Here is a 22,902-nt window from a genome sequence, read left to right on the forward strand (position 1 = left end):
ATATTTTTTTTAAATATCTTCATTGATGTTTAAAAAGAAAAAAAAAACGTTTGGGTGAACTATCCCTTTGATATGACATCTTAATTGAACAGTATTTTTTTTATATAACCGATTAATTTATGAATACAACATAAGAATTATTCATAGCATGATCAGATGTGGCTGGAGTAGCTATCTACACAGATGGAAGGGTTGATTTTACCATTCAAAACTCTTAATGTTAAGTAACATTACATGCACAGGAAGGTGGGAGGGATGGAGGAAGGATGGTTGGGTGTAGGAAAGGATTACTGAATAATTCAAAAAGAGAAGAATGCACAGATGAATCAAGCAAGCTACTGCCTGCCTCACACAAGCACAATAAAATGGAGGATGCTACTCCACATCTCTTTTGTCACACTAATCCGACCGTATACCATTTGCAAGTGCGCAAGGAAATGGCATCAAAAGAAACAAAACCTTGAGTCGTCATATCAGAGTCTACAGCATGATTTGTGTGTTGAGATCTTTTGCCACCTGCTTTAAAACAACTGTGGTTTGTGAATTTTTTCCACCTAAGTCATGGTGATAGAGCGAGGTTTTGGATCTTACAGTTTTTTCCGCAGTGCCTCAAAGGTTCAGCCTTTCACCGCCTCACTCTCCATCCACTGCCTGTGTCCTCGTTATGAAAAAAGCTGTTCCACTTGGCTTCAGAGTTAACCCTCTGCTCACTGTTGGAAAAAAAAGAAAATGGGTCACAAGGGAAGAAGGGAATGAATAGGCAATAAAAAAAAACAAATGGTTAAACAAACACACTCACCGTCAACTTCATTAGATGCACCTATTCTGGTTTAATAGAATATTTGAACCAAGCACATGGCAGAACTCGATGCATTTAGGCCTGTGGTCAAACATGGTCAAAATAATCAGAGTTGTCAAACATAAGCATCAGAATAGCAGAAAAATTTGTGAAAAATGTGAAAAAAGCACTGTGATTGTTGGTGTCATACTGGCTGGTCTGATCATTTAAGAAACTGCTGATCTACTGGAGATTTCACGCTCAATCATCTCCAGGGTTTACACAATAGTCAGAAAAAAAAGTCCATTACATCTATCCAGTTGTGTGGGTGAAAACACCTTTTTGATGGCAGAGGTTATATGAGAAGTATCAGAGTGGTTTGTGTTGATAGAAAGGCAACTTCAATTCAAACAATCACTTGTTACAACTGAGGTTTGCACAGGAGCATCTCTTAAAATTCAGCATGTCGAATCTTAAAGCAGATAAGCAACAAAAGAGGACATTGGTCATCGAACAACACAATGCACTTGCCTGATCTGATGATTTGTGATGTAACATTAAGACGGCAGAGTCAGAATCTGATGTTCAATTAAAAACCCGGAATGGTGTAATGGAACTTTTTGGCAGAATTTTCTGTTCATACATCACAGTAATGTTACTGACAATGTACATGCCTTTATGACCAGTGTTCCCATCTTGCCATGGATGCTTGCAGCAGGAAGCCCTGTCACAAAGCTCAAATCATCTGCAAATAGTTCAATATAATTGGCCTCCACCAGCTCTCAGTCCATTATTAGAGCACCTTTGGGATGTGCTGGAACAGGAGATTTGCATCATGGATGTGCAGCCCATAAATCTAGAGTGACTGCATAATACTATTGTGTCAATATATACCTAAATCAATAGTATGGTTGTTAAAACTCTTCAAGGTACAATTAATAGAGCTATTAATGCAGCTCAAACAGGAAAAGGGGGTCTAACCCCATATGAGCAACAAATAAAGGTGGAAGTAGTTATTAAAAACGTAATGCTAAAAATATATTAGAAAGAAATATAAAAAAAAAAAAAAAAGAAAGAGAAAAAAAACATCAGAAAGTTGCCGGCTGGGGCTGTAGCTAGATACCGAGTATCGATTCCTTGTCATAGTGATCGGCTGATACAGAGTACCAATCTTTATAGCTTTATATGACCTTGCCATTGCATAAGCACAATTACTATAAGTATGAGATCTCACCTTACCTAAGATAATAAATTAAGGATGTTGGTGGTCGGAAGCAGCTTTACAAAAACAAAATGGACAAAACTGATTTAAAATGGTAAGAAAAATGATTAACAATGCAATTTGGAAAACATTTCTTATGTGTTGTAGCACTGCTGATGCTTTACCCGCATGAGACTTCTTCTGCTTGTAAACTGGTAAACGAACATGCGCGATCAGTTCATGAGATCTGGTAGCTTAAGGAGTACCGATTGAGTCATGGAATGTGATTATCGGCCGATACAGATCTTCGGTCGATCGATCGGAGCATCCCTAATAATAATGCTAACGGAAATAGTGTAAAGAGAATTGATAGAAATTAACTAAGGGAACAAAAGATAGCTAAACCCAAATAAGCTGCAGTGACTGGCAGAACAATAAAGAGATAAAGATACATTATGTGTGCTGTGCCACAAACGCACAACCAAACACACAATGTGTACACATTAGTTTGGAGTAGATAATATGAAACTTACTTTCACATTTCTATCTGTCTCCAAATAGGAGTAAATTAAAGCTATTTGCAGGAATTAGGCTAAATCAAACACTGCAAGACCTGTAACCTTGAAGAAATGCATACAAGCAGTATTCTTTAAAAAATGTTGGAGGAGCTTAGCTGGTTTAATCAGTAGAGTTGAAAAACTGAAATCCATTTCATAGACCATTCAGTAATATTATAGTTATGATCAAACAAAAAAAAAAAGATTTTAACTTAACTTACACAAATATATTATTAAGAATGCTTCTTTTCAAAATGATGGACAGATGTATAGCACACAAAAACAAAATACAATTGTGTCATTTCTGTATGCTAAAACACCAAGACCATTTTTAAAATCATTTTATTTTAATTGCATTAATTTCATTTTATACAATTTTACAGTGGAACATTACAATTTAAAATTGATCTCAAATGTCCTAAGTAACAAACAGGATGGCCGTACAAGACACACCAGAAAAAAGACATCTGAATTGTAGATTTAAAAACCCGATAAAATACATTAAATTCAGTACAATCAAAAAAAATTAAGTTATATTGAAGCACCATGTTAAGAACATATTAAAATAAATATAATTAATACACTGGCTTTATATAGACCAAGGCAAGGCTTAACACAACTACATCATAACCGTGTTGGACATCCCAGGGCACTCTCATATCTGCAAGAGCTGAAACAGAGAACGCTTCCCATCTTTACATGGACTGGGGTGAAAAGAAAAACAAAAATATAAGCACATCATAAGGGTTGGAGATGTCTTGAGGTTTTGGATCTCGGTGTCCTACAGGGCTACAGTACATTGTTGTAACAATATTCTATCAAGTGTAAAGTGAGTCTGATAAAAGATCAGCTCCAAAGGGCACTAAACATCTCTCTAGAGTAATACAAGCAGTAGCTAGTAAATTATGCATTGGCCCAATGTACCAAAGCAATACCCAATATGATACAAAAATCCATTAAGCGGATACAGACAATGTTTGGTGATTACAAAAAAAAAAAAAGGAAGCATCCATCATTAAAACGCATTTGTGCTTGCAGAGTGTATGAGATTTAAGTGAAAAGATGGGCTGCTAGAACAGAGAAATTAGTTTGACGTGCACTTCAAGTAGCAGCTGCAACAGTTCTCTTACATGACATTCAGGAATCCCCAAAGCCAAATACAGGACACCTGAGAGCTGCTGTAAGAGCATGTTTGTCATACGCACCACTGACTGCACACTCTTATTCAACTTGACAGATGGACATCGAAACAATCCTACATTTAAGAAATCAGATGAACCATGCTCTGGTCCTTCATGTGCAAACCCACTGAACTATGAAAGTTGCCACACATACAAACTCTTAACAACAGCAATCTAGATTACAAACTCTGAACTCAAAAGGCTATGAGGAAATCGAGTGAATTTCCATGTGGTGGAGAACCGCACCACCATCATGTGGCAAGTATTATGTACTACAGGGTGAACAGAACATCCATTTTTCCTGTTATAATATTTACAGGAACCACTAGCATGAAAAATATGATCATCTATATGTAATGTACTAAAACATTAAATGCAGCATACAAGTAATTAAGCAATCAAGTTTGCTAATAAAAATATGTCTTTAAATATTTCAAGAAAAATTCTGCTTTAATGCTAAGAACTGGACGATCCATACAAGTTTAATGAAAAACAAACAGAACACCTTATTACACTGAAGTCGATTTAAATAAATAAATGTCAGCATATCAATGAAAGACGTCATTATTAATCGGTATATTGTAGGTCCAGATCCACTGTACCGTCAGTCACCACAAGCCTCAGTCTCTTAGGCTTGCGATCTGTTATGGGGGTGCTTTGAGAGTGGGAGGTGGTAAAGTGTACAGAATTATATGGGTGAGTTCCAGGCTGCTGAGTCTGCTGAGGATCCTTACAAATTTGGCCTCCATGGACTTTAGACCCAGGACACCTACTCACAGGTGTAGAAGGCGAGAAGTTTGAGGGACCACACGCTTCAACAACCAGCCTTCCTTGAGTTCCTGAAGGCTCCATAAGACAATGATAAGTGTAATTTGCAGGACCTGAACCAGTGTAATTCGAGCGTTCACCATCCTCGCTGTATCCAAGGGTGAGAGAATGATCTCCGGTGAAGTTCACAACATAAGACTGTTGAGGAGGCTGACTGTTTTCAAAAGTGGATGACTGTGTTTTACTTAGTGGGGCCTCATGGATCAGAGATTCTCTGTAGCCCAGATGAGGACTGTTGTGCTGTGACACAGGAGATGTAAGAGACGAGCTGAAGTTATAATCAGAAGGATCACAGTGAGAAATGCTAGCACAGGTCTGACTCTTATGGGTTTGGATCACTCCAGTATGTTGAGTGTTTTGAGTGGGAGCCACAACAGCATGGGGTTTCTCTAATTTTGAGAGTTTGTTTTGTGTTGTGCTGTAACATTGAGAACCTTGAGTTGAGGAACATAAAAATGTTGAGGGTAGGGGTAGATCTTTATCATTCCTTGAGATGTGAGGTTTCAGACCTGTAATATTCTTGAAAGCATTTGTTGTGGTGTTGCTGGAGCTGACAAAATAAACAGGGTGAATGCGATCACCTTGAAGTCCAGGATTAGTAGGGTACTGTTTGGAAGGGATGTTCTTTGAGATTTTTTGTAGATTTTCAGCCACTCTTGTTCCGATATTAGAATACCTAGCAGGATTTTTTATACTCTGAGAACCTGATGGACCTGCACAAACAAAAGTGCTTTCCATGTTGTTGTGAGACTTGGCGCTGCCTGCAGCAACAGAAATTCGACAAGCATTCTGGCCTCCCTCTGTTTTCAAGAGATTCTTGTGGTTTGGAAAAAAAGGAAGCTTCTTGTCATGACAACGGAAAAGTGCATTACCAGAGTTATATGCACCCGGATACTCTGTAAGTGAGGTGGACTTATTTCCTACATGAAGCGAATGGAAGGGTGTAACAGGGTTACTTTGAGGTCCAGCACCATGCAGGCTTTGTGTTGTCTGACTTGGAAAAACAGATTCAGATTTTGCACTTGAGTTATGTAAATTGAGAGGTCCGTGAGTTTTATCTTTAGCCTCAATTTTAGCAAGGCTTGCCTCTGAAGACTTAACAATGGAATCAAGAAAGTTTAACTTTCTATCCTGAGGATATAAACGCCCAGCTGTGTGAATGGCCTGTTTAGCATTTGCATTGTTAAATATTGACAAGTCTTTTGGAAGAAACGCTGTTGCTGAATTTTCCTGGACCTGAAGCTCTATGGGACTTTTGGACAACTCACCATCAGATAAGTACAGATTTTTCTCAGGGTCTTGAAGAGGAGCAGAACTTGTGGCAGAATTACATGATCTATCTTTGAAGACCATTTGAGGAGCACCGACAGAAGAGGACGTTTCAGACTGAGCAAAGACAATGTCTGGGAAGTTTAGGTCATCACCACTACTAAAGTTACTCACTGGACTTGGGGATCCAAGGTAAGGAGTCTCTGGATTCCACGCATCAGCAGGACTTTGGGAGAAAGGGCTACTGAAGGATCCTGTATTATGTGGTTCGCCAGGGCAGTAATCAATTAAGGTGTTAGCCAAGCTGTTTTGTGCAGGCATCTGATCGTAGTTTTCCAGATTTAAACAAGGAAAGTCAAGTACATCCTCAGAATAGTTACTAAAGCTGCACTCTGTTGTAAATGGAGAGATAGGTGGGGACTGAATCTGAGAAGAAGTTGTACTAGTGTTGGTTGGCACACTTTTCTCGCATACCTGCGGGTGACTCAGAGCTTGGAGTCTTGACAGACTTTTATTAATCTGAAGCAAATTGTGACTCAAAGAAGTGTCATTCTTTCCTTTATTTTCATTCTCTTTTGCTTGAATACTTCCACTGACTTTACCAACTCCCGTGAGTCCATCATAACAGGGAGAGTAAAGCGACAAAGGTGAAAGGGATAATGGTAAAGGTGAAGTCTCAAAACTCACTGGATCTTTAAATGTCTCTGTACCTTTGGTGCTGCTACGAGCTGCTATTATTTTCTGACATGGAGACGGCTTTTCCTCTTTAACTTTACACAGCAGTGTCTGTTCCAGTATTGCTGGTTTAGAAGAGACTGATGCTAATTTCTTTGGCTCCCTGTACACCATATCAATGCTCTGAACATCCTTCTGAGCTTCTTTCCACTCCACCTCCCACTTGCCTTCACCTTTCCTGCACAATTTAAGTGGGGGTAATGGTTTTAAATCATCAACATTCACCTCAGATTTTGGACCAGTTGAGCTTTTTACAGCATCTGTACCATTACTACTGTCTTGAACAGTTTCTTTTGGTGTGTTAAGATTTCTTTTTCGAATTCCAACAGTTGACGCTTTTTGCTGTCTTTTACATGGCTTAGTTGCACATTCTTTTCTACAATGCTCTAGCACATCTTGGACTGCTTTGGTGGCTTTCTCCAACCCTATACCATTATCGTCCTCCCCATGACCCCTAATCCTCTCCATTTCTGCATTTAAAATTGAGACTGAATCCAAAATGGCCCTAAAGGGGTCAACTAAAGACAAAGGGTTTGATTTGTCTACAACACCTTCTGCTTCATCTGTACTTTCCATTTCCCACTCTTTTCCTCTTTTTCTCTTAAGGCGGATTCTGACATTTAACCTCTGATCTTCTTCAGACTTGTCATCTGAGGTAGTCGACTCATTTCTGGCATCTTCTATATAAAGTCCAGTCTTAGAGTTCCTAGGTGCCTTTGTTCTTTCTTCAACTTCTTTCTCATTTTCCACTTGGTTATCCTCTTCCAAGTTGTATTTGACTCTTTTCCTAATTTTGGATGTTTCACTTCTAGGATCATTGATTGTCCTTCTCGCTGGGTCATGCTGAGCACTTTGAAGACCTTTACAACATCGTTTTGGCAAAGTCTTTAACAACTTGGACGAGCCACATTTTTTGGACTCAACACCAACATTGTCTTTATAAGTTAAACTTGATTCCAAATGGCCTCCTTCACGAGGCTTAGGTAACAGATTGTCCGAGTTGGGCTCAGTGTCATTACTGCCATCTGTACACAGTGTTGCAGCTACATTAACATCCTGTTCTGGGTCGGTGTCCACTGATTCTCGAAACTGACGTTTCTTTAGGGGAATACTGCTCTGGGGACTATTATCCAGAGACACCATGCACATGGACGAAGGCTCCAAGGAAATTGAAGTGTCATCTTTATTTGGCTGATTAGGATGCTCACATTTGTTTTTAAGTGTATCATGCTTGTCTTTTTTCTCTTTATTGACAGCAAGGGATAGTGTCTTCATATCACAAGCTTTTCGTTTATCACTGTAACTACATGGAGGTTGGTGGTAAATATAATCTTTAACTTGAGTAAACTTGCCACTCTTTCTAATATCTGTCAGCAGCACTCTTGCCTCGTTAACAACAATAATCCTGCTCCCAAAACGCACCGTTAACAATTTCTTTTTCAAGTCATTTCCATCAGCAATTACATCCCCCTTCTTTATAGCTCTGCTTTCTTTATCTAGCACCTGAGGTGTGTCCTCAACATGTGTTGGCTTCTCATTCTTTTCTCGTCCATTTCGTTTCCTTACAGCATTTTCTGAATTTTGGGGAATTGTAACTTCAACAGATGCAACCGTTACAACATTATCATCTTGCTTTCCTTTAATTTCACACTCACTAAGGCTATGCTTACCACAGACATCAACAAATTCTTTCACAACAGGCTGTGTGACTATATTTTTGCCAATCTCTAAATCGCATGTTACTTTTAAGTACTTATCTGCACTTTCCACATTTACTGGTGTGAAATATAACTCCTTCACCCCTTTCTTACCTTGTTTATTGCATTCTTCACTCCCATCTAACTTTGTGCTCTGCTGCACTGATGCTGCTGCTGTACCATTCTCTCTACTGTCTCTCTCTGCCTGCTCTGTACTTTCAACCTCTGGTTTTCCTGGGATAGCCACCCTGACCAGACTGACTCTGAGGTGACGATTTAGCCCTGAGAGGAAAGAGACAGGGCTGGTAAGAGATGGTGAAGACAAGGAGGGCATAACGCTTACAGCACTAGAAGAGACAGGCTGCCTGTGGATTTGCTTGTCATCCCCTGAGGTCTCTGAAGCTGCACAAGAACTAACATCACCTTCCCTAGGAGCAATAGAACCACAGATGTGTTTCACGTCACCTGCCACTTCCCTGAGGCGATCCCTAAAGACTCTCTGCTGTGTCTCTCTGATCACTGTACTCTCTGTTTGTAATGATTTGTCATTGTTAGTTCCAGCATCTTCATTGAGGTGTACATTTTTATCGGTACATAATATACCTGGAGACACTAACAGAGGATCAGTAATGTCCCAAGACTCAACCTCATTTTCTTTTTGCCATTTCCCATCTTTTGTTTGGGCGCCAGAGCATTCATTTCGGACTTTAGAAAGTTTAGAGTTTGATTTAATCAGTCTGGTCCTCCTCCTTTTGAATCTAGAGAGTTTAGGTCGAGACTTAGCTCGGAGACTGCTTAGACGACCACAAAGTATATTCCTGGTCCTTGAGGAAATGCCCTGGTGGATAATTCTGACAGACGACGCATCAGTGTTATGTCCCTTGGCCTTCATCTTGTCTTTTTCATGTACAATGGAAACGCATCCAAGAGTAAATGGTTGAAATTGAATGACAGAGTCTCCATTTAACATTTCTCCATCCTCGTTCTCTCTTTCTTCTGGTCCATTTAGGGTAGCATTATTGAGTGGTGAAGAGGCAGATCTGCTGTCGCTTGTGATCCACTCAGATTTTGGTCGCTCTTTTTCAATTAGATACAGCAGGGCTCTTTCTTTGCTTAAGGGGTCCTTACATCGTAATAGGAAATTTATGCTGTGCTGATGAAGGCAGATGCTCAGCTCCTTTAGCTTGAGGTGAGGAAAAGATGATAAGAGGTTTTGCATCCTTTTTTCCACCTGTTTACATTGCTCCTCCCTCTTCCGTCTATCAGTCTTTCTCATCTTGCTCAAAACAAGGGCGTTTCTCTTTGTCCGTTGGGAAAACGTATTCCTAATTGGCAAGGCTGACAGACAATGGGACAAGAAGAATAGACAGTTAGAGTTAAGTGGTTGTTAAAGGTTAAAATGCAACACTAGCTTCTTTTAACAATGCATTGCAAAACTGGAATGGAATGCTTAATTACATCCATTTTAATTTCACATTCAGTACATAAATAATTTACAAAAGTTCACATACATTTATTTTAAAAAACAAAAATGAATGGCATTGCAAACATACCAGAGTTTGAAACAGCAAGAAATGGCTTTGGAGTGCCATTTCCTCTACTCCTGTTAAGCCTTAGATCGGTCTCTCTGAACTCATATTTCTGGCCTGAAGGATCCCCAGTGCAGGCAAAATCTGGGGACTGGTCTCTCTTCTTGAATGATCCCTCTCCCCTCCTGAAATAATTTAGCATCATTAGACTTGGAATAAAACCAGACGTATAAGAGCTTTGAAAATCTGTCATTCGAAACCAAACTGACATTAAAACCTAATACAGCTCAGACTAATCACAAGCATTCATTGAGATAATTACATGTTATCGATCCAACATCACTATGACATGCAAGGCAGATGGCCTTAAAGCACCATCTAATTTTTTCCCTCACCTCTCACATGTGCAACATTCACACATTTCATTCTTCTCCCCAAAAAAGCTGTCCCCATAGTAACATGTAATCTCTTCTCCCGGTGAGATGGGCCGCACCACTTTCACACAAGCTCCATTCTTATCTCCAGGAACAAACTAATAGCGGGAACAGAAACAAACAAGCAAATTACTTTTCAGTATAAACCGTTTGACTGTAATCCATTTAGTCATATGCCAGGAAACAAGTAAAACAAATTAAGGAAATGCAATTAAAAAAAGAGTGGGTGATGGTCAGTTAGGACTGATGTCAGATTTATAGATTCAACAAAGATGGAATCATTTTAAAATGGATAATATAAACAAAAAGAAAACCATTTGTACGTCAGAATAACGACATTCTCTTTATGATGTTCCATATTAACAAACGTTTGAGGTTTCTTTGTTTTTGAAAGAAGTCTGTTATACTCATATTTTGTATTTAATAATAAAACAATTGCAATGTTATGCCATTAGAGTCATTACCCCAGTGTTCAGTGGCACAAGATCTTTCAGAAAACATTGTAATACTGATTTGGGGCTCAAACATGCATATACATATACAAGTGGTGTAATGGATCACAAATCTCATGGTTCGGATAAAATAATGACTTTTGGTCACGGATCAAACCATTTTTTTGGATCAGCCAAAAAAAGAGAAGAGAAATGTCATTTGCTTTCCATTCATTACAAAAACAGCACTGCAAGAAACTTTTGGTTTTAACAAACAAAACTTAAAAACCTGTAATTTTATTCTAAATAAAATGAAGAAAAAAAATCAACTGAATTTAAATAAATTGTAAAATATTCAGTACTGTCAAAAATTCACTGTTACTACTGTTGCTGATAACACAATGTAGAAAACCAACATGGTTTGTACAACCCATATTTATTTTTGGTCTCATTTTCAATAAATGATTCAGTTATTCACTCATAAAACTTCATGTTTCATTGCTAGATGTGCCATTTTTGAAAAATTGTTCAGGGGCATATTTTTTTTAACAGCTGGTTGTCGCCACTTATTAGTTAAATAATGTAATTGCTAACTACAACTTTCATTTTTGAGTAGTTAAATGCATATGATGGTGGTTTTTCATCTTTACCATAAACATTAGTGGTTTTATATCTAAACTATAAACTTAAACCAGTACTTCTGTGTTATTTGACGGTTTGTAACTTCAAAACTAACTCAAAAGACTAAAGACTGAATCTCTTTCTTGATTTTTGCATTTTATAAACGCAGATTTGAATGCAGCGATTTTAAGGATTAATAAACATATGCAAATCACCATCATTTATAATTTATGTTGCGTGGGTGTTGAGATCCTGATCTTTTAATGATTAATCATGCAGCTTGCATGGAATGATTAATGCAGGCTAAACAAGTAGTGACAGAAAACACCTTTAATGAAACCCACCACATGCCGAATAACCAACCATAACTTCTTCCGTTATTATTGTTTTACAGGAAAGCCTAAATCCTTTTGTACATGTAATTTGAACAACGTGAGAGGCGATTTCTTTATGATCGTTACAAATTTAGGATTAATCTACCATTTTAAAAAAAGCATTAAACTGCAGGTCACGCGTGTTCCAAACCATGGGTTGAGATCCGTATGAATTACAGATCAAACGTGATTCATTACACCCCTAATATACATATTTTAAGGCATTTTTCATTAGGACTTTAAGAAATCTTTTCTAATATTATATAAATAAGGTTAATGTGCCTTGTTATTTTATGCATGATTGTTAAAAAACAACAACAATGACAAAAAACTGGTATTTTTCATTCATTTTACTAGTACGTTATTTTAAACAGTAGCATATCCTCATGTTTAAAAAGTGCCAATAACAATATCATAATTACTACAGGCATTATTATCATTGTTGGGGATTGTCATGACACCAGAATTCATGCAATCCATCATCAGTGAAATGGCATAAAAATTTCAGAGCCATAGCAAGCCCACAGTGTTCAGCCCACAGTGCTTAATATCAAAATAAACAATAATTTAAAACAGTGCCATGTAGCCTTCAAGTGTTTTTCAATTAGATAAACACTGCCTTCTTAACTAAAGACAAGCAATTAAATGAAAATCAAAAACAAATGATATGGAACAGAACAAAGTGTGCTTGACAGTGTTCGACATTAACTGCAGAGGGCTTATTAAAGCTACTAAAGTGATCCAGACAAGAGCAGTAAGTGGTTTTGTCTTTATCTTGTCTATACTGTGGTCTAATAATTATTAAAGACTTAAACCGTGACAGGTCTATTAAGCTGCATTCACACGGCAAGACTGCATTGTGACATTGCAGTTATTATTCTGTCTATTTACAGTAAAGATGCCAAGATGGGTGTTTGAACATGAAGTTTAGATACTACATACCCTAAAAACATCTCAATGCAGGCATCTCAAAGCAGGTATCAACTTATGTAAGCACTTTATCAGTCAATATATTGAAAAAAACTAATCAATTCAAAAGATTCCACACAATAGCTAAAGTAAGTAATAGTCTCTTACCTTACAGTTGGGTCTGCAGTCTGCACTCAAAAACAAAACAAGAAAAATGCATGATCAGACCCTATATCATACAAAAGAAAGCATTTCAAAACAAGAACTACCAATCTGCATTAGGTCTCTCTCACCGTGATTGATAAAGGCAGCAGGCCCCAACCAAAGCTGAGCACATCTCTTGCGTGTGGAGTACATGACACTGAAGTCGTTCACTCCTGCTCTGAGAACAGCGCTATCCTCAGGGCTTAGCTCTGCTATGCAGCCCTGCAGTACCTCCACCCGCTCTCCCACTAACCTGAGGAAATTAACATATCATCAGCTACTGTGATCAACATGACTGAACCAAGTGGTTTATAACACTTCATGAATAAACTATAAGTGAATGACAATTCTATTTAAATAATTTGCATTATAGTTTACGAGTTTAAAAACATGAGTAAATGAAAAAGGGAGTGATCCTAACCAGTGTCGGGTGGATGTGATTTTGGCTCCATTGGTCTCAGAGGAATAGCGGTTACAAGGCTCAATGTTCACTCCACTTTCCAACAGAAATGCAGTCATGTAGCGATACATCTAAAGAAAAGAGATGATCAAGTTAAATAGTTTTTAGGACAGGATTCATTTAACCACATTAAAGCCCTAAAACCTCAAGCTTAGGCATTTCTCATTTTTTATACATACATGCACATACATATCTGTGTTTTTTCCTAAAGGCAGTGTATTGTTGCAGATTTCTTAAGTTAGTTCAATTGTGATTCACAAGCTCTTAGTTTGACAGTTACAGATTCTTTTGGGATTTTGCCATCTGTTACTAGCACTAGCAAAAGCCTGAAATAAGTGATAACAATTGCAAGAGAGCATATCATTTGTTCATTTTGCTCATTTATGAAAGGCACTCTCCCTCATACACACTCTAAAAGGGATAGTTCACCCAAAGTGAAAAAACTGCCATCATTTACTAAGCCTTCACAATGTCCGATTATATTCAAGTTTCTTTAATTTATTGAAGACAAAAGATTATCATTTTGAGAGATGCTGTAGCTGGTGTTAACCATTGACTACCATAGTAGTCAATTTGTATTTTGACTACTACTATGGAAGTCGATGGGTGCCAGCAACCTGCATTTTTCTAAATATCTTCTTTTGTGTTCAACAGAAGAAAAACAAAATGGCATAAAACCACAAGGAAGAAAAAAAAATCATTTTGATTTTGGGGTAAACTAATCTCTTTAATGTTGGGACTCAGCAGTCATCAAACTTACTGATTCTAAGGCTCACAATAAAGACACTAAAACTTTTAAAGTTGGTGATATCAGTGCTTCCCACACATAGACTTTACTTGGGCAGGCCGCCCAGGTCTATTAACGGTCCCCCAAGTATATTTAGTGATACCATTTTTTTAACCATTATTAACATCCTTTTACACTTTTTGTATCCGCCCAAGATAACCAAACATCCGTGATCGAGTAGCACCTTTTTGGGACTTAAAATGTCCGGTCCAGGTTTCTAAATATCCAAAAATGTCAAAGATTCCCTTTCTAAAGCCCTGATGCGTTTTTGCATTACTCTTTTATTAAAAACTACTCTCCGCCTGCTTCACAGCTGACAGCGCGCACAGACTGAAAGAAAGTAAATAATAAAATTTTTAATCCAAATGGCTCAGAAAAACTTTATTATAAACGTGGAGAGGATGAAAAGACTGGTCTAAACTGACTGCAGAATATATGTACACCATTGATAATGTTTAATCAACGTATTTGCCTTATTTAAATAATCTACACATTTTAATCTTGTAACTATTATCTTTTTTTAGAGGTTTTGTCTGTTTATTCCTTTTTTCTGACATTTATTTCTTATTTGCTGATAATTTTATAAATTTGATGATGTCAATACAGTATGGGCTATTGTATATACACACATCTAAAATGCTTTGGCATTCAAGTCTGCTTTATATTTTTAAAGAGAGGCAGATTTGACCTATCAGTGTGTGCACATGGCTCCTGAATAGCATAAAAGTGACAGAAATAGTAGATTTCTTTTACTTTAATCCATTGAAAAGAAAGTGTATAATAGTGTCAAAATAAATAAAATTATTGTTAAACATTAAATGATGTTTTGTTTCTTGCATATAGTTAACTATTTATGTGATGTGGGAAAATGATGTTTTTTCAATCTGGCTACCACCGCAAGTAAATTTTAAACCTGTGGGAAGCACTGGAAAGAGACAGAAACATACAAAACACACACACACACACAACACACACTACACACACATATTTTATTTTTTGTATTCATTATTTCTAAAACCTTTTAGATGCTCTTAACTAGACATGTATTCATCTAATACTTTAAATGCACATGAAAATGAAGACTATTTGCTTTGTATTTAGTTTCCAGCTCTAGAGAGAGGGAAAAAAAACACTTTAACGCTTCCTCATATACTCAAGTTTTTCAAAGAAAAAAACTTTGCCTTTCAAGTCATCTAAAGGCCTCCTAGGAAGTCTGCTGATGCCCCCTGGTTGACAACCACTGCAGTAATTATACAAGGAACCCACACCGCTTATGGAGTGAGCACAAAACAAACAGACTAGCAGAAGAATAAATGAAAAAACAAATAAAGAAAGGATTCGCTTCTGCTCTGTGGTATCATAGGTGCTCAGCAAAGAAAATTTAATAGCAAAAGTCTAATCCTGTCCCTTAAAATGTTCTGTTCTTGGAAAATTGTGTGATTATTAATCAAAGACTGCAATTAAATTCAGCCCATTTAAATAAGTGAAGAGACTGTATTCATCAAGACAGCAAACACCTAATCCACCAAACACTATCATGTTTTAAGTGAAGCCAAACCATCATTTACAACACTAGACTTGAACAGCCACATAGACAAAACTCTCTGTGTAGAAACAGGAAAGGATGATTGTTACGCTATTCTAGATTAAACATGATACTCACGTGCTGCTTCAACAGCTCCTGTCGGTGTGAACCCAGCCCAGCGAAATAGTCGCTGACCCACTCTCCATCCAACAGAGCATCAAAGGTGGCTTGGAAGTCATGCGTGCGCTTGAACCGCAGGAGTGTCTCTCTGAGGTACCCCCATCGCCGGATCTCAGGGGGAGTACTTGCATCAAAGAAAGAATTTTAAAGTAGAGATAACATTTATTATGCAATACATTTTTAACAGCCTTATGATAATAATACATTTTGGGAAATAGATTTTTTTTATTTAAATAATTGTTCCCCAAAATGTACTCTGTTTGTATGTATTCATGTTGTATTTATGTTTCTCACAAATAGATTAATAAATAAATAACTGCCAGTGAGTTTAGAAAAATCCATTCACACTTTTGCTCTTGCATAAAGCTTTAAATCTATTTATTTCCTTTAAAAAAAAAAATCTTTTAATCTCCAGTAAATTCATCTTGATTTAATGTTTAAATATTTGCATTGAAAAACAAAACAGAGAGGAGACTTTCATTCTTTTTGTGTTGTGCATTGTATATGCCCTGATTGAAGACATTTTAAAGGGATAGTTCATCTAAAAATTTACATTTCCTCATCATTTATTCACATTCCATTGGTTCTTAACTTTTTTGTATTCCTTTCTTCTGTTGAACACAAAGCAAGATATTCTCAAGAATGTAGGAAAAAAGCACCCATTTACATAAATTGTAAGATCAAAACAAATCCTATTGATGGCAATGGTTGCTTTTTTTCCACAACATTCTTCAGAATATCTTCCTTTGTGTTTAACAGAAGGAAACACAAACAGGTTTGCAACAAGTGGTGAATGAATAAATGACAGAATGTTCATTTTTATCAAACTATCCATTTAATTACACACACAAATCCTGTGGTTGCTGAAAATTCAGTTACCACCACAGGAATAAATCAAATTTTTACATTTATTTAAAAAGAAAATAGTCATTTTAAATAGGAATAATATTTTAAATGTTACTATATTGTGGTAAAAGCTTTTGAACAGTGGCCTCTTTCACATGACTTTAGTTTAGGTTGTTCATTTTTTGTATGAATCATAATAACTAAATAATTTCTGTTGTAAATCAGAATAATTACCTGATATTCATCTTATGGGTGCTGAACCCCAGTAAGGGATCCAGCACCAGACTTGTGGCCAGATCATCTGTCTCACAAAGCTCTCTCACACTCATTCTATAAGATCCCTCCATGGTCGCCCACCATCAACATGCTGGAACAAAAAAAAAAAAAAAAAAAAATGAAGCTATTGAGTTACATATTAAAACAGCTGCAAAACATTCTACAAGTCCAGAATCAAATTCTATCTTCCTTTCACAGAAGAAAAATAACCAAGAGTGATGTCCAAAAGTCAGACGAAAGCTCTTACAAATTATACAAGCAAACTAAGCAACCGAAACAAGCTTTGACAATAAGATAAATATGTTTCTAGCAGGTTATGAGCCTAACTTATGAGGAGTATAAACTTTAGTTTGGGAAGACACATCTCATGGCAAGAAATATTTAGAGGGATAATTCAACCCAATAAAATGAGAATTAGGCTATCATGTTTTCAACCTTTGCTTCTGTCTTTTTTTTCTCCGTTGAACACAAAGGGTATTTAGAAAAATGCTGGTAGCTGCCATCCATTGGCTTTCAATGTAAAAAATGATAGGTGACAGCACTGAGCATTCTTCAAAAAGTTTTTTACTCAGCAGAAGGAAACTCATAAAGGTTGAAAACTACATGAGAGAGAGTAAAAGAGGCACAACATTTAGAGGTGAACCATCAGTTTAAAAACAAACAGGCTAAGAATCACTAGAATTAAATGGTTTAATCCAATTTCTAAACATAAGACAACCAGCAGTTCTCGGGCAAAAAAAATGAAAAAGGAATGATAAGGTTACATAAGGTTACTGAACTTTCCAATACACACAGCAATCAAAGCTAAAGATCCAAGAGGTCACAGCCTAACTCCGGGTAACTGGTTATACTGTAATATGAACACTGAAAAAATTATTCAAAGATGATTCTTTGGATTTACGATTTTTTTTTAAGTTAAGTTAAGTGATTGTAAACAATTTATTTAGGCTGAAATAAAACAAACAAATTCGGTTGAACATTTCAAAAAATAATTTGTTTGTTTAAATTTAACATGTATACATTTTTTGCAACAATTTTTCTGACATCTTTTTTTTCCAGTGTTGCACTGTAAAACTGATGGAAGTATTGTTTGGCAACAATAATTATATATTTATAGTACTAACCTACCTGCCAGAATAATAAAAACTACTGAATAGTTTTTACATCTCTATGCACTATAAAAATAGAATAAAAAAAAAAAACACAAAATAGTGCATGGCATACCAGTATGTAAACTGGGACCCACCGAACAACATAGTTAATGATTTTTTTCTTATCTATACATTTACACATCAAGCTGCTTAAGCAGAATGACAAAACATACTGTATAGCCCTTCTTAAAATAAAGGGTAGTAGGATATTTCAAAATTTAAATTACAAATTTGCATTAAAACAATTACTGTGGACTGCAGCGCCTCTTCATTTACATTTAAATCTGTATTACAAGAAACCCTGTAGTCATAAAAAAAAAACATCCATCATGTCACTTTGTTTAGCTGAGTGTACTTATCCTCTTATTGTGTAAACTGCAGAACATGCAACACTTTCACCATGTACATTTAGTGAAAATGATCTTTTTTTCCTAGACATCAGTGTTCATATCAAAAAGTCAATGTCATGCAGCACAGCAAACTTTATGGACTTAATTCCACAAGTGTTGGAAAGCATTTCCATTACAGAAAACATCCACGTGAAGTATATATGCTTCAAACTGCAAAATCATCCCAATTGATCAAACCGTTTAAATTATTTTAATAATTAATTATTTTATTAATTGAAATATAAAAAAAAAATATTGCAATGTTAGGTCTTTTAATATTGTGCAGCCCTAACAACTACCATAAAAATTACCCACAAGGCAAACTACTCAACATATTCATTTATATCAAGCACAGCTGTCTGAGCAGAGAATTTTAGAATGAAGAAAAAAAGAGAAAAAAAAAACATGCTGAAATACTAGTTAATGTGTTTCCAACTCCAACAAGAATGAATAATGTGGTTCCTGCTAAAAGTCTGTTTGGCTGTTTTCATAGTGCAGTTGTTATATCATTGTTAAGTATTTGTTTCATTGTAATGTAAAGTAACTAATGCCACACCATCCTTATCCCCGATGTCTTTGTTTCTTAAGGTGCACTCATCTTAAAAAGCAATAGCACTAACTGTAGAGTTCAGAGCTATAAACTGGTTCACAGCTGGAGGTGCAGCCTTAAGAGGGGCCTTAACATTCAAGGAGACCTTTAAAAGTGTAAGACTTCAAATCCTTTTATGACAAAGTAACATTTTAAACATAGACATTCTTAGTTTTGTTCATTTTATTTAGAAAACAAGATGCATTGTTTTATTACTTCTGTTCCCAAGAAAACGTTTATATAGAAACAAAAATAGAGGCATTGTAAACTGAATAACTGATAAACGGTTTCAAGGTTTACCACGCTTGGGAAAAGTCAAGGTTTGAAAAACGCGAAAATTTTGTTATAGTGTCTCTAAGGTATATGTAAGGGTTTTAATGTATTTTTTGTGTCATAAAGAAAACTGTGATACTAAAACTAATGATGTCAGAAGTCAATTATTTATTTTAACTACTTAACCTATTTATGTTTACTGTTCCAAAATATTATAATTGTCTTAAAATGAAATATACTGTTCAATAGGGAAAAACTTTTTTTTGTTTGTTCTTTTTTTCCAGAGTTTTAAAATTAACTTATTTTAGACCAATCACAATATCACAATTTCACATAAAAATACCATGGTATTATCATACAGTCAGAAACATATACCAGCTCATGCCCAAGACTAAACGACATTTCTGAGATTGAAACCAGCATAAGATGTAAATATCTGTAATTTAATGTAAATAATATTAAATGTCTAATATAAATGACTTTTTTTTTTTACTTTAATGTAGATTTAATGTTTATGTCAGAAAATGAAGAAAAAAAAAGTTTAAAACTAGCATAAAGTCTGCCTGTAGAGCAGAAGTTCTAGAAATTTCTTGGTGGGCCTAAACGTTTTTGGCTACTAATTCTCACTAAAATGTAACGTTATTTTTGTTTTACCTTTTTTACTTCTACGTAGTCTACTTGAGACAAGCTAATGTCTCTCTCAAAAAAATCCTTTTATGAAGAATCAAATTCTAGACAAACCAACAAACACCGTGATCATAATAAAAAAAGCTTCCGTGCTAATGCTAGGTGGCAACAGCTTGGCTTGTTTGTGACAAGAAATTTACTGTTCAATGCAGCTGCTTTACCCAATTTAGTAACACTACTGTATATTGGATTACATAATGTCTGTTGGGTAACGTTAGTAGTGTGCATTGTAACCATGCTGCTGCTGTCTTGCCAGCAAATATCCTCCTCTCGAGATTAATATACGTATAATCCTTCTGTCCACTGACAGGTCAGGAGTCAGGCTACAACGAGCTATTCAGCCGGAAAACACTTGAGCATTGGAGTTGTAATCGAGTTCGAGCAGTAACTTGAGCAAACGTAAAAAATAAGAGCCCCGGGAACGCCTGCCAACACGAGTCGACACCCCAGAGATTACAGCGACGAGAAAAATAAAATGCATATAAAAATGACACTCGAACGTTTCGTAAAATGTTCTTACAGTAAATTAAAACATTCCGCGTGTTTTCACGCTGACATCCTGAATCCGATTTGATCGCGCCAATTATGTTAGCAGTTACTAAACAACAACACTAATGATTGCATGCAGGTCAGCTGATAATTGATTTTTCCCCATTCATAACTGTCGATTATTATTTGTCAGTCTTGGGGGACATGTGTCACTGTCAGGAAGTCGAGTTAACGGACTTCACCCAAACCTTTCGGGTCCAGTTAGCTCGCTGGACAACATAAGCAGATCCACTCGGTCAAAGTTAAAGCATTAAACGCGATATATGTTGATTACTTCGAATTTAAAAAAATATATATTATCAAAAGGGTGGGAGCATAAGCTAAAGATATTGTAAAATAAAGAGCAGAAAATATTTACCTGACGGGCTTTACTTGAAATTTCAGGTCGATTTGTCCGTAGTAAAATTCGTCTGAAAGCTAGCAGGCTAGCTTTTCCTGTTGGCTACGACCGTCGCTGCCATCTGCTCCAGCTTTTCCCATAATCCATGCTTTAACTGTCCTCCCGCGCTTTAATGACTACAACATTAATAAATGCACGGTCTGGATGAAATGATTTGCGTAAAATACGAACATTAATTTTTCGCTACTGCGTTTGTTTTCGAACCTAGAACTATCGTCCTGGAGGTGAATTCAACCAATCCTTTACATCCATAATCGCGCTCCTATTGGGTAATGTGAACTGTTGCAGGGATCTCGGCGTTATTCGCCGTATTCGATTGGCTAGCCAAGTTATACGGCGTAGAGATTGACCTATGAGCGTGCAGATGTAGAAAATTCCACGCATTTAAACCAATCAGCGGCCGAGTAAATGCCATACTTCCCGCCTCATCTCTCTAACCGTGTCCTGTTGACCTCCTAAAATTAAGCAATCCAATATCATGTTGTATGTTAGATAAAAATGCATTCTTGATGAGATTAAGGTTTGCTTGTTCTTCTGCTCAGTTCGTATGATTAAATATTACCCTCAGTGTTGCTTTGTGCTGTTTAAATGTAATATTTAATGTAATGTTTCGGTGCTGCATGTTGCTTCGAATGTGTGGTTTTGCATTATGAATGTTCTTATACAACGCCAAACATGAAAAGGGGAAACAACGCGGAAAATGAAAAAGAAAGAAGTGATTTCCAAATTTCCTTTGACTTGTAATTCATTGCAGACAATATGAACACAAAATATTCCATGTTTTGTCTGGTCAACTTCAGTTGATTTGTACATGAAGAAAACGAAAAGGGAAAAAAGAAGAAAGGATCATCCAGACTGATACCAGCAACAAGTTCAAAAGCCAGGCTCTGTCATGGGACGGGGTTGTGTCAGTGCCATTGGCAAAGGTAACTTGCGCTTCTGTGAGGGCACCATTAATGCTAAAAAGTACATTATGCTGCCTCCTTTTTAGGAAAATGCAAAACCACATTCTGCACTCATTACAAAGTCCTGGCTGTGGAGGAGGAGGACAAAGACCCTGTACTTTTTGTACTTTGTTTGCAGGAAGAATGGGACAAATTTACACCTGAAACACTTTATCACTTTTGTTGTCTTCAGTCCCTAGACATCTTTTAAATGTTGTGAAAAGGAATGGCAACATTACAAAGAGCTAAATGCATTTCTGTTCCAACTTTTTTGAAATGTGTTGCAAAAACCAAAACTGGAAGAATTATTTAAAAAAATAAATAAATAAATCATGAGGAACACCTTAAATAATGTGCTTCTGTGTTGTCTGCAATGAAATACAAGTCAAAGTAAATTTAAAAATCACATATCTTTTAAAAATTGAAACTTCTTAAATATTGGTATGCCTGGATGGTTTAATGAAATTAATTGTAAGACACACAAATTACATATTCAGATATTCCTATGCTTAAAAAACAGCTATTAGAAATTAGAAGAAAGAGACAGCAGAGTTTGAATGGGTCAAGGAAGGTGTACTCAAGTGGGTCAGTTTTCGGCTGGCAATAAAGGAGGAGCTGGTTCAGATGATACTTCTAACCAACTACTACAACTGAAAGTTTGGAAGAAGCTTAGGAGCTTCATCTTTCGAGGAAGATATTCTTCACCAGCTATAGGAGCTATGGCCTTGGAGGACAACCCTGGACAGACTGCCCATGATGCTGATGTAATAGAAGAAATTATTTGCCATGTCTTCTAAACAAATGTATCACCATAGAGGAGTAATTACTTTTATTCTAGAATGAAGGGAATTTTTTTTCTGTATTTACAATTTTGAGATATACTAAAAATGTTCTTTGCAAGTGTATACTCAAGTATATCGAAACAGCGATAAGGTATATCATTAAGGCCACACCTATAGTCAAGGGCTTGAATACTATAATAAAGGACGGAACATACAGACCAGCAGTGCGCTTAGACTGCTTTGCAAAACTGCAAGTCTTGCTTCAAGGCCATGTGTTGCTATATCTTATCATTTTTTTGACTGTAAACATTATTTC

The 22,902-nt window shown here is 36.4% G+C and overlaps 1 protein-coding gene across 1 annotated transcript; it reads right to left on the bottom strand.

Moving 5' to 3' along the window:
• Positions 1–2,895: 2,895 nt before the first annotated feature.
• Positions 2,896–21,080, bottom strand: kmt5c (lysine methyltransferase 5C). Its single transcript, NM_001098186.2, is given in 9 exon segments — positions 2,896–9,584; positions 9,800–9,960; positions 10,171–10,307; positions 12,713–12,732; positions 12,838–13,001; positions 13,170–13,279; positions 15,659–15,824; positions 16,781–16,913; positions 20,819–21,080. Coding segments are annotated over 8 exon segments (6,171 nt in total). The 5' UTR covers positions 16,894–16,913; positions 20,819–21,080; the 3' UTR covers positions 2,896–4,284.
• Between the last annotated feature and the right edge of the window lie 1,822 nt (positions 21,081–22,902).

Source organism: Danio rerio, chromosome 3 (assembly GCF_052040795.2).
Source record: "Danio rerio strain M-AB ecotype USA chromosome 3, GRCz13ab, whole genome shotgun sequence".
Taxonomy (NCBI): Eukaryota; Metazoa; Chordata; class Actinopteri; order Cypriniformes; family Danionidae; genus Danio; species Danio rerio.